At 49.0% G+C, this 17,614-nt stretch overlaps 1 protein-coding gene across 8 annotated transcripts in view; it reads right to left on the bottom strand.

Moving 5' to 3' along the window:
• TTC3 (tetratricopeptide repeat domain 3) overlaps positions 1–17,606 on the bottom strand; it is a 163,539-nt gene extending 145,933 nt beyond the window's left edge. For 7 of the 8 annotated variants that reach the window (XM_032797194.2, XM_032797165.2, XM_032797185.2 and 4 more), the window contains exons 1-2: positions 17,369–17,606; positions 15,132–15,214 (exon numbers count right to left, since the gene is read on the bottom strand). In XM_032797194.2, coding sequence (XP_032653085.1) covers positions 15,132–15,203 — 72 coding nt within the window. In that variant the 5' untranslated portion in view covers positions 15,204–15,214; positions 17,369–17,606. The remainder of the gene's footprint in view (positions 1–15,131; positions 15,215–17,368) is intronic. The other variant, XM_075073712.1, reaches the window with a different exon arrangement.
• Between the last annotated feature and the right edge of the window lie 8 nt (positions 17,607–17,614).

Raw genomic sequence — 17,614 nt, 5'->3', positions numbered from 1 at the left:
TTCCTGGTAATCTACCTCCACAAGAAGCATAATGCTTGCTGCGCCTCGGCTGAAATGCCTCAGCATCATTGTGAATGAGGTGCTGCATTACTGCACTTTGATCAGCCTCCAGAAACTTCTCATAATCCCCTTAAGTCACGTGACCACTCGTCATTGTTTTGAACTCGGCTGTAGAAATGCAGATATGCTCTTTCAAAGCCCCTTTTCTGACAGCCGTCATGCTTATCTGCTCTGAGACAAAGCAAACATTATTTAGGAATGCTGCTTGCTGTAGGTGTGAGACACAGAGAAGGGGCGGGGGGTCTGAACTTACAAGACAGCATTCTGACACTAAGCACTCCAAAAACCCATTCTCCCTCTGCCCACATACACACAACACACTCCCTGTCACAGTCCACCCCCCGCCCCACATTTGAAAAGCACATTACAGCCACTTGAATGCTGGGACAGCTGCCCATAATGCACCGCTCCCAATGACGCTGCAAGTGCCGCAAATGTGGCCACGTCAGTGCGCTTGCAGCTGTCAGTGTGGACAGACTGCAGCACTTTCCCTAATGCGCTCTCCGAAGGCTGGTTTAACTCAAAGCGCTCTACATCCACAAGTGTAGCCAAGCCCTCAGTTCTTATTCTCATAGGAAATCTGCACAACACCTTCAAAAGTCTGTAACCTTTAGTTACTGAATAAACTGGACTGAGTAGACACTGAATTTATGGCTCATTACAACCATCTATAACCCATTACCAACCACAAAACAAGCTGCCTTTCCCCCTCCCTTTTCCCCTTCCCCATGACTGGAGGGGTGTTAAGAGGCCACTTCACCTTGAATGGTCCCTTGAAATGTTTTAACTACTTACTCAACTCCTTGGCTGCAGCGCTGGCTATACACCTGGTCTGCTTGGGGTGTAACGATTCCAGCGCTGGTGATGCAGCGCTGCTCATCAAGTGTGGCCAGCAAAAGCGCTGTTATTGGCCTCCAGGGTATTAGAAGGTATCCCAGAATATCTTTTCAGCCACTCTGCTCATCGTTTCGCACTCCACTGCCCTGGGCTCAGGTGACCCACCCTTTAAATGCCCCGGGAATTTTAAAAATCCCCTTCCTGTTTGCTCAGCCAGGTGTGGATTGTAATCAATCAGTGACCATGCCTCCATGCGCCAAACAAACCCTAGCATGGAGCACTGGCGAGCTGCTGGACCTCATCAGTGTTTTTGGTGAGGAAGCTGTGCAGTCACAGCTGCGCGCCAGCCGTAGGAATTATGATATCTATGGGGAGATATCGAAGTCCATGCCGCAAAGGGGCCATGAACAGGACATGTTGCAGTGCAGGGTTAAAGTAAAGGAGCTGCGGAGTGCCTATTGCAAAGCCTGTGACAGAAACCGCCACTCAGGTGCTGCCCCCACGACTTGCCATTTTTACAAGGAGCTGGATGCAATACTTGGGGGTGACCCCACTGCCAATCCGAGGACCACGATGGACAGTTCAGAGCAGGGAGAGGAGCGGGAGGGGAAAGGTGTAGAGGAAACCGAGAGTGAGGGTACTGGGGTGGTGGGAGACACCCCAGAATCCCAGGAAGCATGCAGCCAGGAGCTCTTCTCAAGCCAGGAGGAAGCTAGCCAGTCGCAGCAGCTGGAACTTGTTGGTGAAGAAGAAGCAGAGGAGCGGGTTCCCGGTAAGCAGCTTTTATTTTAAGGAGGGAAATGTTTCGGGAGAGGAGGAGGGGGGTTATGGCTGCATGCATGCATGCCTAGATATGGAATAGTCCATTGATGTAGTCTATCACATCTCGGTAATCGGCCTCTGCAATCTCTTCAGAAGTTTCAGCCAGAGCGTGGGCAATGCGCTCGCCCAAGTTTATAGGGAGAGCCACTGTGGTCCTTGTCCCAGTCAGGCTAATGCGTCTGCACCACTGTGCCGTGAGGGGTGGTGGGACCATTGCTGCACACAGACAAGCTGCATAGGGGCCAGGGCAGAATCCGCATTGCTAGAGAAGACCCTCCCGCTATTCCCAGGTAACCCACAGCAGCGAGATATCTGGCAGGATAAAATCCTGCAGAAAAGGCAGGGATAGTGTTCAGTGCAGGTCCCCCCTTGCAGCTCTCTGCTTTCCTCAAAGCACAGAAACCCCATTGCAGCCCTGACCCAAGCAGTTGCCCTTCCCAGGTGAGCCGCGGCAGCGAGATGGCTTCATTAATCACTCATTCCCCATTACTCACCATGTCTTCGCTGCTGTGGCCTCTCTGTGCTATGTTTGCTATGTGTAAATGATGCTACAAAAATAGTCTAAAAACTCCTTCACTGTGATTATAAACAATGCAGCCTCTGTAATAAATGTTTCTATTTCTGTTTTTTTAAGTGTCCTTGAATTGACTACTCCGGCCCTATCACAGACTGCTGAAAGCTACAGAACCTGAGGAGGAAACCAAGAAAAAGCAAAGAAGATTTGGTGAAAGCAGTTATGAATCAGTCTGCCAGAGAGAGTAAGAGGCTGCAGGACTGGAGAGAGAAAATGCATCAGCAGTGGAGGGAAACAGAAAGCAGGAGAAAGGAATTGGCTAAGAAGAAAGCACAAAGCAGCTGATAAGCCTCCTGGCACGCCAAAATGGACTGTATGCAGTCACTCATAGCCATGCAGGCAGAGCACTACCGTGCTGCCCCCCCCCCCCCCAAAGCTCTCTCCCTTGTGCCCCATGTCAGCTCAAAACCCCCTTCTCCAGCATCCAGGTTCTTACCACCACCAGCTGCCCCCAACACCTGTACGTTCACCTACCAGCCCTGAGAACTACGACCCTTACCCTCTGCACTCAACCCCCATCACCATGCAGCATTTAATCCTGAAGTGCAGCAGGCATTGCACAGCACTCCAGGCAGGACATATTCAAACCTCTGACTGTACAGTTCACCACCCTACCCCCCTGCCCTTTTACTTACTGTTTTTAATAAATGATTTCTTGGCTTTAAAAACAGTTTTTATTATTGCAGAAAGTGAAACATACTGTACCCCAAGGAAAAAACAGGCACTGCAAATCATTGTAACCACTGCACTTCACTCCCGTGCAAGGCACCAAACATTACTGTTGGCTTTCAGCCTCAAATTGCTCCCTTAAGGCATCCCTAATCCTTGTAGCCCTGTGCTGGGCCTCTCTAGTAGCCCTGCTCTCTGGCTGTGCAAATTCAGCCTCCAGGCGTTGAACCTCGGAGGTCCATTCCCTCACTGAATGTTTCACCCTTCCCTTCACAAATATTATGGAGGGTACAGCACGCGGATATAACCGCAGGGATGCTGCTTTCCCCCAAGTCTAGCTTCCCATAAAGACATCTCCAGCGCCCTTTTAAACGGCCAAAAAGCACACTCCACAGTCATTCTGCACCGGCTCAGCCTGTAGTTGAACCGGTCCTTGCTCCTGTCAAGCTTCCCTGTATACGGTTTCATGAGCCAAGGCATTAACGGGTAAGCGGGGTCTCCAAGGATCACAATGGGCATTTCGACGTCCCTACTGTGATCTTCCGGTCTGGGAAAAAAGTCCCAGCCTGCAGCTTCCTGAACAGGCCACTGTTCCGAAAGATGCGTGCATCATGCACCTTTCCAGGCCAGCCTGTGTAAATGTCAATGAAACGCCCACGGTGATCCACAAGCGCCTGGAGAACCATAGAGAAATACCCCTTCCGATTAATGTACTCGGATGCCAGGTGGGGTGGTGCCAGAATAGGAATATGCGTCCCATCTATCGCCCCTCCACAGTTAGGGAAACCCATTTGTGCAAAGCCATCCAGAATGTCCTGCACGTTCCCCAGAGTCACGGTTCTTCTTAGCAGGATGCGATTAATGGCCTGCAAACTTGCATCAACACTATTCCAACGGTCGACTTTCCCACTCCAAACTGGTTCGCGACCGATCGGTAGCTGTGTCTGGAATTGCCAGCTTCCAGATTGCAATAGCCACCCGCTTCTCCACTGACAGGGCAGTTCTCAATCTTGTGTCCTTGCGCCGCAGGGTGGGGGCGAGTTCCTGACAGTCCCATGAAAGTGGCTTTTCTCATCCGAAAGTTCTGCAGCCACTGCTCGTCATCCCAGACTTGCAGGACGATGTGATCCCACCACTCAGTGCTTGCTTCCTGAGCCCAAAGGCGGCGTTCCACGGTGGTCAGCATGTCCGTTACTGCCACAAGCAATTCAGTGTCACACGTGTCCGGCAACTCGACATCATCGTCGGAATCCTCACTGTCACTTTGGAGCTGAAGGAATAGCTCCACTGCCAAACGTGATGTGCTGGCGACATTCATCAGCGAAGCCCTCAGCAGCTCGGGCTCCATGTCCCACATAAATCGTGCTGCACAGAGACTCACAATGGCACCAAACTGCTGGGATGTGAAGCGATGCACCACAGGGCGTTGGGACAGGAAGCGGAATGAAGCGCACGCACCCTTCTGTCCCCTTCCCACAACCCACAGCGCCAAAATGGGACGAGGTGCTCTGTGGGATAGCTGCCCACAATGCACCACTCCCAACAGCACTGCAAATGCTGCAAATGTGGCCACACTGCAGCGCTGTCCCTACACAGCTGTACGAACACAGCTGTAACTCCCAGCGCTGCACATCTCCAAGTGTAGCCATACCCTTAGAGCGCCTGGATGCTGCAGTTGGAGCACTCTTGGTAATCCACCTCCACAAGACGCATAAAGCTTGCTGCGCCCTGGCTGAAACGCCCGGGTGTCAGTACGGATGTGTTCCATTACTGTGCTGTGACTGGCCTCCGGAAATGTCCCATAATCCCCTGAAGTCAAGTGGCCACTCTGATCATTGTTTTGAACTGGGCTGCAGGCATGTGTCTAACCCCTTTCAAAGCCCCATTTCCGACATCCGGCATGCTTATCTGCTCCAGGACACAAAGCAAACCATTATTGTGGAATGCTGCTACTACCGCTGAGGCAGGCATTTGTGCGTGCGTGCGTGCATGTGAGAGAGAAAGGCAGGAGCGGGGGAAGGGTCTGCTGCTGTCTGAACTTACAAGACAGCACGCTAATACACACTCTGCCCCCCAAAACACACTCACTCTCCCCCTACATACACACAAACACATGCTCTGTCACACTCCACCACCTCCCCTTGAAAAGAACACTGCAGCCACCTGCACACTGGGATAGCTACTACAATGTACTGCTTTCTGTGGTATTACAAGAGCTGCTAATGTGGCCACGCCACTGTGTTTGCAGCTGACAGTGTAAACACTTGGCAGTGTTTTCCCTCCTGCTGTCTCTGAAGGCTGGTTTAACCTCCAGCACTCTACATCTTTAAGTGTAGCCAAGCCCTACAAATGTTTCCCAGACCTGAAGAAGAGCTCTGGCCATGTCTACACTACAAAGTTAAGCTGACTTTATGAAAATCAACATCGAGCTTTCAAATTAAGCTAGTCGATCTTGTGTGTCCATCCTATGCTCATTGCGTCGGTGGAGTGCATCCTGGTTAGCCGCGCTTGCATCGATGCACGGAGCACTGCACTATGGGTTGCTATCCCACAGTGCAAATAAGCAAATGGGATTTTGGGTAGGACTTGCAATGCTTCATGTAACCAAAATATTGTCACAGGTTGTAATGGGAACATGGTCTTAGCCTCTTATGATGCATTTTCCTCCTCCCCTCCCTAATATCAATGGCAAACAAACCAAGGTTTTTTCACATCTTTTTTCAAAAGCCTGGGTTAGCCGCATGGACACCACAGCATGGAACCGCTCAGCTGTGCACTCCTGTTGTGAGCATTACAAAACACCTTACACCTTATGCTGCAGTATTTCCAGAGCCAAGACAGGACCCACCATGTGGAACATTGCAATGTCATCCAAGCAGCCCTGCTGTAAGCCTTCGAGTGAAACAAGTCACAGTTGCTGATGGCAGTCGTGCATCAACTGAACACAGCTGAGTACTGTTTCTCCTCCCGAGAAACAAGCACTGACTGGTGGGACCAGATCGTTACACAGCTATGGGATGACAAGCAGGGGCTGCAGACTTTTGGAATGCAGAAGGCCACATTCCAAGAACTTTGTGCAGAGCTTTCGCCTGCCCTGAAGCACAGCAACACAAAAATGAGACCCACTCAGAGTGGAGAAGGGAATAGCAATCGCTCTATGGAAGCTTGCAATGCCATCTGGCCCTGGACCTCAGAGACATTCTGCATAGCTGTCTGCAGCGCCTTTTCAGTTTCAGATTACAGTGCTGTAGAGATTTCAGCTCTTAGTCTTTCCTCTGCCGTATCACCTCACTCCTGGTGAAGGATGACTTTTTCATTATCAGGGCCATCTGTAGTTGTGGGAAACTCTCTTTCTCCTCATTTAACTCCTCAGTAAGCTTATCTAGCTCTTCTTGGTGCTGGGAGACTCCAGCCTGCTTTGCTATGTGCAGAGTGAAGCTGATCCTTTAGCAGCCTCTTTTCTTCCTTTCTTCATTTCCCACTTTTAGCCTCACCTCTGAAAGCAGCTGCGCGGCCACAAGGAGACTGGCACCCGTATCCTGCCATTGGCCAAGAAACCTCATAGAGCTTGTCTGCCCTCTTCTATTCCAGATGCAGCAGCTGCTTCAAATCCTTCTGTGTGGTGCTGTACTGTCTGTCCAGAGCGCCTTTCATTCCTGTTTTGGCTGGTCGATGTCATCTGTCAGTCACATTAATTCTGTCCAACTGCCCTTTGTGAAAAGCCTCCATAGAGAGCTATAGTTCAGGGGTTCTCAAACTGGGGGTCGGGACCCCTGAGGGGAGTCGCAAGGTTATTACATGGAGGGGCATGAGCTGTCAACCTGCACCCCAAACCCCACTTGCCTCCAGCATGTGTAATGGTGTTAAATATATTTTAAAAAGTGTGTTTAATTTATTGGGGGGGGTCCCACTCAGAGGTTTGCTGTGTGAAAGGGGTCGCTAGTAAAAAAAGTTTGAGACCCACTGCTATAGTCCTAGCCCAGGTTCTTCCTGTTTCAGCTCTCAGGAACTTCTCCTGTCAACCAGTTTCCTCTTCCCTTTAGCTGCCTGGTGACCATCATCCTGGAACTTCTTGGATTAAAGTGCTTGAAAGGGAATGGAGTCTTACTCAGGAGAAACTTCGTATTAGCACTCAAGAGGCCCAACAGGTAAAGGTGCAGCGCCAGCACCTGGAGTATTTTTAAACATTGTCTGCCCATCCAAGCTTTGGAAGACAGTAAACCTGAACAAGATGGAGTTTGCCTGGGAGTTCTCCTGGGGGGAGTTCCCACAGTGGGGCGTTTTTTGGCCTTCCAGGCTTCAGATGTTCTATTTACTGCTCACAGAAGAGGCTCCAAGAAGGAAAACATTATGGATAGTGAGCGATCAGCTGTTGTGACCTGCATGGGATATGCCACGTTTGTCTGTCTTTCTCCCAGAGAACAGAAGTGACTTCGTCTGTACAAAGTGCAAGCTGGTCTCCAACTTGGAAGAGAAGGTTAAAAGGACTAGAGACCCACGTATCAATCTGCATTGCATCCAAGAAAATGAAGGTTTTCCTGGATAGAAGTCAGCGTTTGGTACTGCAAGCACAGCATGCTGAAGAATCTGAGAGGGCACTCCAGAATGGAGAAGAAAATTGGCAGCATGTGACCTCCAGAAGAAGCAAGAGGAGAACCATGAACCCCCAGTGCTAATAGTGGTAAGAAACTGTTTTCAGGCTTGAGTGGGTCACTAAAGACTACATGGCTCTGGGAAGAAGGATAAAGGAGTTTGAGGTGCAAGTTTTGTTCTTGTCCATCCTCCCTGTTGAAGGAAAAGGTCCAGGTAGAGACTATTGAATTGTGGATGTAAATGCGTGGCTGTCCAGGTGGTGTTGGAGAGAGGGTTTGGATTCTTCAAGCACGGGATGTTGTTGCACAAAGAAGGGATTACTAGGAAGAGATAGGATCAACCTAACAAAGAGAGGGAAGAGCATCTTTGCAGACAGACTTGCTAACCTAGTGAGAAGGGCTTTAAACTAGGTTTGCCAGGGGGTGGAGACCTAAGCCCTGAGGTAAGTGGGGAAGTGGGATACTGTGAGGAAACACAAGGGGGAGAGTGCAACAGAGGAAGCCTTCCGATTCATACTGAAAAAGTAGGAAAACCTGCTAGTTATCTTAGGCGCCTGTACACGAACGCAAGAAGTCGGATAGACAGGAAGAATTGGAAGCCCTGGCACAGTCAAGGAACACAAAGTCGGTGAGGTAATTCACATGACTGGAACACTGTCATGGATGGGTATAAACTGTTCAGGAAGTACAGGAGGGGGAGAAAAGATGGAGAAGTTGCACTGTATGGAAGAGAGCAGTATGACTGCTCAGAGCTCCAGTATGAAACTAGACAAAAGCCTATTGAGAGTCTTTAGGTTAAGTTTAGAGGCGAGAGCAACAAGGGTGATATTGCAGTAGGCGTCTGCTACAGACCACCAGACGAGTTTTTCTTCGGACAACTAACAGAAGTTTCCAGATCGCAGGCCCTAGTTCTCATGGGGGACTTCAATCACTCTGACATCTGCTAGGAGAGCAATACAACGATACACAGACAATCCAGGAAGTTTTTGAAGAGTGCTGGGGACAACTTCCTGAAGCAAGTGCTTGAAGAATCAACTAGGGGCTGTGCTCCTCTTGACCTGCTTCTCACAAACAAGGAAGAATTAGTAGGGGACATAGAAGTGGGTGGCAACCTGGGCAGCAGTGACCACGAGATGGTCTAATTCAGGATCCCGATAAAAGAAAGAAAGGAGAGCAGCAGAATACAGACCCTGGACTTCAGAAAAGCAGACTGACTCCCTCAAGGAACTGATAGGCACGATTCCCTGGGGGGCTAATATAAAGGGGAAAGGAGTCCAGCAGAGCTGGCTATATTTTAAAGAACCCTTATTGACGGTGCTGGAACAAACCATCCTGATGTGCAGAAAGAATAGCAAACATGGCCGGTGACCAGCTTGACTTAACAGTGAAATCTGTGAGCTTAAACACAAAAAAGAAGTTTACAAGAAGTGGAAACTTGGACAGATGACTAGAGAGGAGTATAAAAATATTGCTCTAGCATACAAGGGTGTAATCAGAAAGGCCAACGCACAATTGGAGTTGCAGCTAGCAAGGGATACGAAGGGTAACCAGAAAAGTTTCTACAGGTATGCTAGCAACAAGAAGGTGGTCAGGGAAAGTGTGGAATCCTTACTGAACGGGGATAGGCAACCTAACGGCGCTCATTGGTGAAAGAACAAGTTAAGGACTATTTAGAAAAGCTGGACATGCACAAGTCCATGGGGCCAGATCTAATGCACCTGAGTGTTGAGGAAATTGGCCGATGTGATTGCAGAGCCATTGGCCATTGTTTTTGAAAACTCGTGACAATCAGGTCCCGGACAATTGGAAGAAGGCAAATATAGTGCCCATCTTCAAAAAAAGGAGGAGAATCTGGAGAACTACAGACCAGTCAGTCTCACCTCAGTCCCTGGAAAAATCATGGAGCAGGTCCTTGAGGAATCCATTTTGAAGCACTTGGAGGAGAAAAACATGATCAGGAACAGTCAACATGGATTCACCAAGGGCAAGTCATGCCTGAGCAACCAGACTGCCTTCTATGATAAGGTAATTGGTTCTGTGGATATGGGGAAAGTGGTGGACACGATATATCCTGGCTTTAGCAAAGCTTTTCATATGGTCTCCCACAGTATTCTTGCCAGTAAGTTTAAGAAGTATGGATTGGATGAATGGACTATAAGGTGGATAGAAAGCTGGATACATCATCAGGTTCAATGGGTAGTGATCAACAGCACAATGTCTAGTTGGCAGCCGGTATCAAGCGGAGTGCCCCAGGGGTCTGTTCTGGGGCCAGTTTTATTCAACATCTTCATTAATGATCTGGATGATGAGATGGATTGTACCCTCAGCAAGTTCGCAGATGACACTAAACTGGGGGGAGAGGTAGATATGCTGGAGGGTAGGGATAGGGTCCAGAGTGACCTAGACAAATTGGAGGATTGGGCCAAAAGAAATCTGATGAGGTTCTACAAGGACAAGTGCAGAGTCCTGCACTTAGGACAGAAGAATCCCATGCGGTGCTACAGGCTGGGGACCAACTGGCTAAGTGCAGTTTTGCAGAAAAGGACCTGGGGATTACAGTGGATGAGAAGCTGGATATCAATCAACAGTGTGCCCTTGTTGCCAAGAAGGCTAATGGCATATCGGGCTGCATTAGCAGGAGCATTGCCAGCAGATCGAGGAAAGTGATTATTCCCCTCTATATGAACTGGTGAGGTCACATCTGGGAGTAGTGTGTCCAGTTTCAGGCCCCCCACTACAGAAATGATGTGGACAAATTGGAGAAAGTCAAGTGGACGGCAACAAAAATGGTAAGAGAACTGGGACACATTACTTATCAGGAGAGGCTGAGGGAACTGGGGTTCTTTAGTCAGCAGGAAAAAAAAAAAAAAAAGAGTGAGGGGGGGAGTTGATAGCAGTCTTCAACTACCTGAAGGAGGGTTCCAAAGAGGATGGAGTTAGGCTGTTCTCAGTGGTGGCAGATGACAAAACAAGGACCAATGATCTCAAGTTGCAGTGGGGAGGTCTAGGCTGGATATTATGAAAAACTATTTCATTAGGATGGTGAAGCACTGGATGGGTTACCTAGGGAGGTAGTGGAATCTCCTCCATCCTTCAAGGGTTTTAAGGCCCAGCTTGACAAAGCCCTGGCTCGGATGATTTAGTTGGGGTAGGTCCTACTTTGAGCAGGGGGTTGGACTAGATGACATCCTGAGGTCTCTCCAATCCTAATCTTCTATGATTCTATTATTCTTAGACTTGGAACTTCACAACTTTTCACATGCACTACTCTCACCCCTAAAGTGGCAAGAGATCTGTACTCAGACTCCTTTGCATCCGCTTTCAGCCTTGAGTATATATTTGCTTTCCTGACCAGTCATCTCCAGTAATACTGTCGCTTGGACTCTTGTCTTAGGCTACCCCATCTCTGAGCCCTGCTTCCCTCCTAAAAAAAAGAGTCAGGATTTCTCAGCTTTGCGTATTGGCCACAGCTGTGAACAGTCTCTCCTGGTCAGGAAGTGTCTGGCCTTTGACATCTTATTCTGGTTTATTGTCTTTCAAAGCTTTCAGTATTTTAAACATTGTCTGCCCATCCAAGTGTTGGCACTGCACTCTTACCCGTTGGGATTCTTGAGTGGTAACACAATGCGTCTCCTGAGTAAGGCTCCATTCCCTTTCAAACACTCTAATCTAAGACCTGACTAAATAATTTCCCTCACTACCTGCTACTAGCCCAACCTACCTGTCAGTTGATGGGCTTGCTTCCCTTGCTCAAATAATTTTGCCAGGAAAAACCTACATTTGCACCTGCAAAGTGGATAACTGCTTCACCATTCCATTTGCATTCTTGCCCCACATACTCCCTGGGACTCTAGGAACTTTGGGACCTAGGCTGATCTTGTCCCCCAAGCTTCCTCAGCCTGAGGCCCTTTCTTTCTTTCCCGGCAAGTGCTGGGACCATCATGCCCTTCAAAACTTCTGTAAAAGCAGCAGAGAATCCTGTGGCACCTTATAGACTAACAGATGTTTTGGATCATGAGCTTTCATGGGTGAATACCCACTTCGTCAGATGCATGTAGTGGAAATTTCCAGGGGCAGGTATATATATGCTAACAAGCACGCTAGAGATAACGAGGTTAGTTCAATCAGGGAGGATGAGGCCCTGTTCTGCACTGAGTGTGTGAAAACAAGGGAGGAACTGGTTCTGTAGTTGGCAGCCATCCAGTCTTTGTTCAACCCTGAGCTGATGGGTTGTCAAATTTGCGAGAACTGGCTCAGCATTTCTTTGAAGATCTGTCTAAGTTTTTGCCGCAGATGGCCACGTTAAGGTCTGCTATAGTGTGGCCAGGGGAGGTTGAAGTGCTTCTCGTACAGTGTTTTGTATATTGCCATTCCTAATATCTGATTGTGTCCATTTATCCTTTTCCGTAGAAGACTGTCCAGTAGTATGGCCGATGTACATAGCAGAGGGGCATGCTGCATATGATGGCCGTATATTCACATTGGTAGGACATGCAGGTGAATGAAACCAGTGATGTGTGGCTGATCTGGTTAGGTCCTGTGATGGTGTCGCTGGTGTAAGATATGTGGGGCAGAGTTTGGCATCGGGGTTTGTTGCATGGATTGGTTCGCCTGAGCTAGAGCTACTAATGGTGCGGTGTGCAGTTGCTGGTGAGAATACGTTCCAGGTTGGCAGGTTGTCTGTGGGCAGAATTGGCCTGCGAAAGTGTGGGATCATTGTCCAGGATGGGTTGCAGATCCCTGATGATGCGTTGGAGGGGTTTTAGCTGGGGGCTGTATGTCGGATGGCCAGTGGAGTCCTGTTGGTTCTTTCTTGGGTTTGTCTTGCAGTAGGAGGCTTCTGGGTACACGTCTGGCTCTGTTGATCTGTTTCCTTATTCCTCATGCGGTATTGTAGTTTTGAGAATGCTTGGTGGAGATTTGTAGGTGTTGTCTCCGTCTGAGGGGTTAGAGCAGATGCGGTTGTACCTCAGTGCTTGCTGTAGACATATGGATCATGTGATGTGGCCCGGGATGGAAAGCTGGAGGCATAAGGTAGGCATAGCGGTCGGTAGGTTTTCGATATAGGGTGGTGTTAATGTACCTTCACTTATTTGCACCGTGGTGTCTAGAAAGTGGACCTCCCGTGTAGATGGTCCAGGCTGAGGTTGATGTGGAAAGCTGTTGAAATCGTGGTGGAAATTTTCCAGAGTCTCGCTTCCCATGGGTCCAGGATGATTGAAGATGTCATCAATGTGCGTGGTAGAGAAGGGGCGTGAGGTGGACGAGAGCTGAGGAAGCGTTGTTCCAGTTCAGCCATAAAATATTGGCATATTGGTGCCATGCGGGTGCCCATATGCAGTGCCACTGACTGGAGATATATATTGTCATCAAACTTGAATAGTTGTGTGTGAGTATAAAGGCACAGAGCTCAGCAGCCAGTTGTGCTGTGGCATCATCCAGGGATACTGTCCTGACAGCTTGTATTCCATCTGTGTGGGATGTTTGTGTAGAGAGCCTCTACATCCATGGTGGCTAGGATGGTGTTTTCTGGGAGGTGACCAATGCATTGTAGTTTCCTCAGGAAATCAGTGGTGTCACGAGATAGCTGGGAGTGCTGGTGGCATAGGGTCTGAGTAGAGAGTCCACATATCCAGACAGTCCTTCAGTGAGAGTGCCAATGCCCGAGATGATGCCAGGATTTCCGGTTTGTGGATCTTGGAGTAGATTAGAATAAGCTTGGTCAGGGCTCCTAAGGGTATGTTGATTTGTTCCGGTGTCAGTGTAGGGAGTGTCCTGAGTAGATGGTGCAGTTTCTTAGTGTATTCCTCAGTGGGATCTGAGGGAAGGTGGCTGCGTGAAGTAGAATTTGGTATTGGAGAGTTGTCTGGCAGCCTCCTTTTGGTAGTCAGACCTGTTCATGATGACAACAGCACCTCCTTTATCAGCCTCTTTGATGATAATGTCAGGGTGGTTTCAAAACTTCTGATGTTCTTCTGCCCTGTGACTACAAGACAAATCACTGTATCCCCGATAAATTAGAGCAGGGGGAGAGTGAACCCTCTGGTCAAGCTCTAGCCCTGGCTTCTATACTGTGAGTTTCCCATTACACATGCAACTTTATGCATCCCCACTGGGAGGTCCCCTCTGTTTACAGTTCAAAGTTCTTGCCAGGCACTCTCTCTTTCCATGCCCCAGTTCTCCACATTACAAGCACATTAACCCTAGGACAATCACTCTTCTTGGCCACAAACTGTGTTTTGTCAGTCTCTTTAAGAGACACCAGGGTCTCTTGCATCTGAGACTAGGCATCCTTTGTGACCCAGCCCTTTCTGGGTGTGCCACAATACTATGCTTCAGCCAGTAATCTCCCTTGTTGCTCCAGGGCAAACCCAACTTGCATGCCCCTCTTGCCCATAGTACTTGCACGCCCTTAGAAGGACCATCTGACTTCTTTCCCTTCAGTGTCTGTGACAGCTGGGCCAACGCGGACTGCTGGGCTCCCTGCCAAGCCTGTGATGAGTGCTCCTTGAGTTGTCACTGCTGCTCCCTCTGCAGATCCAGAATACGCGACATCTTTCATTCAAGATGAGTGTAAGCATTGCTCCGTGTTATCATCCCTACATGATGGGAGGGGGCCTCATACCCCACTTCAGGTACCATACCATAACAAGGGCCCTCACCCTAGAGTATCCCCTGGCAGCCCAATGCAGCCCCACCATTGTGTCTCTGCCTCAGTTTCCCTGAGTGAAGGTTTTATGGAGTCCAATGAGATGCATATATTCAACATCATCCCTTCAGAGGCCTAGTTTATTCAACCTCAAAAAGTGGAATACCCCACAAACAGGTCTCCACTTCAGCATCTCTAGTAGGTAGGTGCAAGGGCTGAGTCAGTATTAGTTTGTCAATCCAGTTATGTCCCTTACCAGTAAGGCCTTCATGACATAGAACCCTTTTCTAGAGTCCAGGGCCTCTTCTTACTAACTGGGGGAGGGTCTCTTCTCTTGGGTCAAGACTTTTCCCCAGGACAACATCTAATTTCTCTTTTCCAGGGCTTCTGCCTGTTGAAGTCTTTCACAGGAGCCAGGTTTCTCTGAGTCTAATCATTCACAGTCCCTTCCTTCCAGAAACTCTCCCACTGAAGACCATTCTTTCCGGGTTTCCTTCATTGGATTCCCATCTCCTCTGGGAATTGCTGTCTTTATCACACCCAGGTGCTTCACTGCTTAATTAAATGCCTCCCAATTACTCAGTAAGCCAGATGAACCTGAGTTGCCTCATCCACACTAGTGCAGCCTGAGAGAGGTAAGCGGAGCCCCTGATTCCTTCTGAGGGCCAGATACCCTCTGATACACTCATATAGTTTATTCCCAAAGTGGAAGGTGAATAATCTATACTGGTATAGATCATCTTCATGTAAGTATAACTGTATTCTGATTAGGAACCATACCAGTATAATGATTTAAGTTAAAAAAAAACAAAACCAACCAACAACCTACACCGACAGCTATTCACGTACAAAATCAGTGTGCAGACCATCTAAATAAGAACCTGCATTAGACATCCTGACAATCCCTTAGATATTAATAGTTACTTACCAATTCACAGCATTGTTTAGCACCATAAAAAGTGATTCCACTGAAGTCTGAGTCCAATGTAGTTACTTCCATAGCGCATGTCCCTGGGGGGAAGTAAAGCCAGAAATGCATTTGAAAAAAAACCCTCAATTTGTATATTCCTCTGAGAGTACTTAGAATGTCTGCAAAATTAAGTTATAACCTAATATGAGGGGAAATGATCCATTCAGCTGTGAATTTTAGATTTCCACTCAGGATTGTCTAGAACAAGGGTAGACAACCTATGGCACATGTGCCGAAGGCGGCACGCAGGCTGATTTTCAGTGGCACTCACACTGCCTGGGTTCTGGCCACCGATCCGGGGGGCTCTACATTTTAATTTAATTTTAAGTGAAGCAGCTTAGATATTTTAAAAACTTTATTTATTTTACCTATAACAATAGTTTAGTTATATATTACAGATTTCTAGAAAGAGACCTTCTAAATACGTTAAAATTTATTAGTGGCACACAGAATCTTAAATTAGAGTGAATAAATGAAGACTCGGCACAGCACCTCTGAAAGGCTGCTGTTCCTTGGTTTAGAAGTCCAGATAACCAGTGTTAATATTTGAGGAGTCTCAGTCACAGATCAGGACTAAGCACTGTACAAACACAGAACAAAGACAACCCCTGTGCCAAAGAGCTTACAATCTAAGTATAAAACTAGAGACAAGAGATGGACAGACTGATGGGGTAACACAGGAAATCAGGAGACAATATTGATCAGCATGATCATATGTGGCCTCAGCACACCAGCAGCCTGTTGTCAAGATTTTTGTAAGTTTCATGAGTTGGGAAAGTTTTATGTACTGGACCACAGAGAACGGTCAACTTCACAGAAATTTGTCTCTCCATGCCAAAACACTTTGTCGTTCGCGTTTTACAGCCTGTGCTTTCTTCACTGATCACAGACAACTATGAATACTAACAAAAATTCATAAAATGCTTTTGGTTTGGTTCAGAGGCAAACTGTCCATGGGCACTTCTTCCAAGTAGCAAGCCTCTACCTGCACTTCTCCCAGAGCAGAGCCCCACAATTCACACTACTTTAGACAGGATCACTTGAGATAGGCTACAACATCACTCATTTACCAGTCACGTATAGCTCAGTTTGTGCAACTGGATTGAACTAGACTCCTCTCTGGGAGCTTGTGACTAATATGAAATACAGTGGTTCAGAACAGGTTCTTCAAAAACAAGTGATTTATTCATTCACAGAAATGTAATGGGAGAGAGAATAAGGTTTTAAATAAAAAAAGCCAATATGTCTATTTCCTACCTAAACCCAGCTCACCCTTGCCTGTTTATGGAGGTTCTGCTTAACGCAGGTACCCCAAGCTTGGCCAGGGTGAGGCAGATTGCCCCCCTGTAACTGCTGCCTTCCTGATAGACTGAGCTCTCCAGTCCGTGAGTCTTTCACCTCATCTCCCTGGTTTAATTTTATCCATTCCAGAGACTCTTTGTGTTCAGGATTCTCAAGTTCCTTTGTCTGACTTGGCAGTCCGCTCCAGACTGGGCTGCGTGTTTCCCCAAAGGGGCGCCTACCTGTAGTCTTTACCATACAGTAGATCCCAGGCATTGTCTATTTCAGTACGGGGCAACTGAAACAGTCTGCACTCATGTCTTGGCTCTTGTGACCCAAAGCTAACTGGGGCTGATCGTAACGCTCACAGAAGTAAGCCGCCAACCCCATTTCACAGGACACGGATACACGTTAGTACAGACACCGCCAGCTCTTCACGGCGGTCAGTCACCCCAGGGACGGGTGCTCGCCCCAGTGGTGCTGAGGCTGGTGAAGCCCGGGTCTCGGAGACCGGGGCCCCTGTTCGCCGGCGGCTGGACGCCGCCTCACGTGACACTTAGTTCACTTCGCCTAAGTTTTCGCAAACGGGGGCGCCGGAAGCTCCTGAGGCCAACGCGGCAGCGACCGAGAGCCCCAGCGGCCTCTCCCCGCTACCGGACGCGGCCTGGCGCCGCCGCAGGGGCTCTGGGGTGCGCAAAGGGAACGACCAGGACTCGCCGGAGCCCGGGCGGATGGGGACTGCGGGCTCCTGTCCCCTCCTTCCTGGGGCACCTCTGCCGGAGAGCACCACCGGGCGGGGGGGGGAGCTGAGGGCGCCCTGTGACCTCCTCCCCCGCCACGTGGACAGAAAGTACGGGGAGCGCCACCCCAGGCGCGCCCCCTTACAACGCCCCCTCCCTCGCTCGCTCGCTCACCAGCCGGGGCGAGCCCCGAGAGCAGCAACACCGCCCGCGTCCTGCTCAGCCGCACGGCCCGGCGCCACGGCCAACGAGCGGAACCTCACACAGAACAACCACTTCCTCCCAGACCTTCTATTGGCTGCCTGCCTTGTGACGTCAGCGATTTGAGAAAGGGAAACGGGCCCCTGGGACAGGCTGCGCCAGAGGAAGTGGCGCACGGCGACGGCTCCGTGCGCTCGCTGGTAAACACCCCGCCTGCGG

Source organism: Chelonoidis abingdonii, chromosome 1 (genome assembly GCF_003597395.2).
Source record: "Chelonoidis abingdonii isolate Lonesome George chromosome 1, CheloAbing_2.0, whole genome shotgun sequence".
NCBI lineage: Eukaryota > Metazoa > Chordata > Testudines > Testudinidae > Chelonoidis > Chelonoidis abingdonii.
The sequence above is the reverse complement of the archived record's forward strand: the minus strand, read 5'-3'. Positions and strand labels throughout refer to the sequence as shown.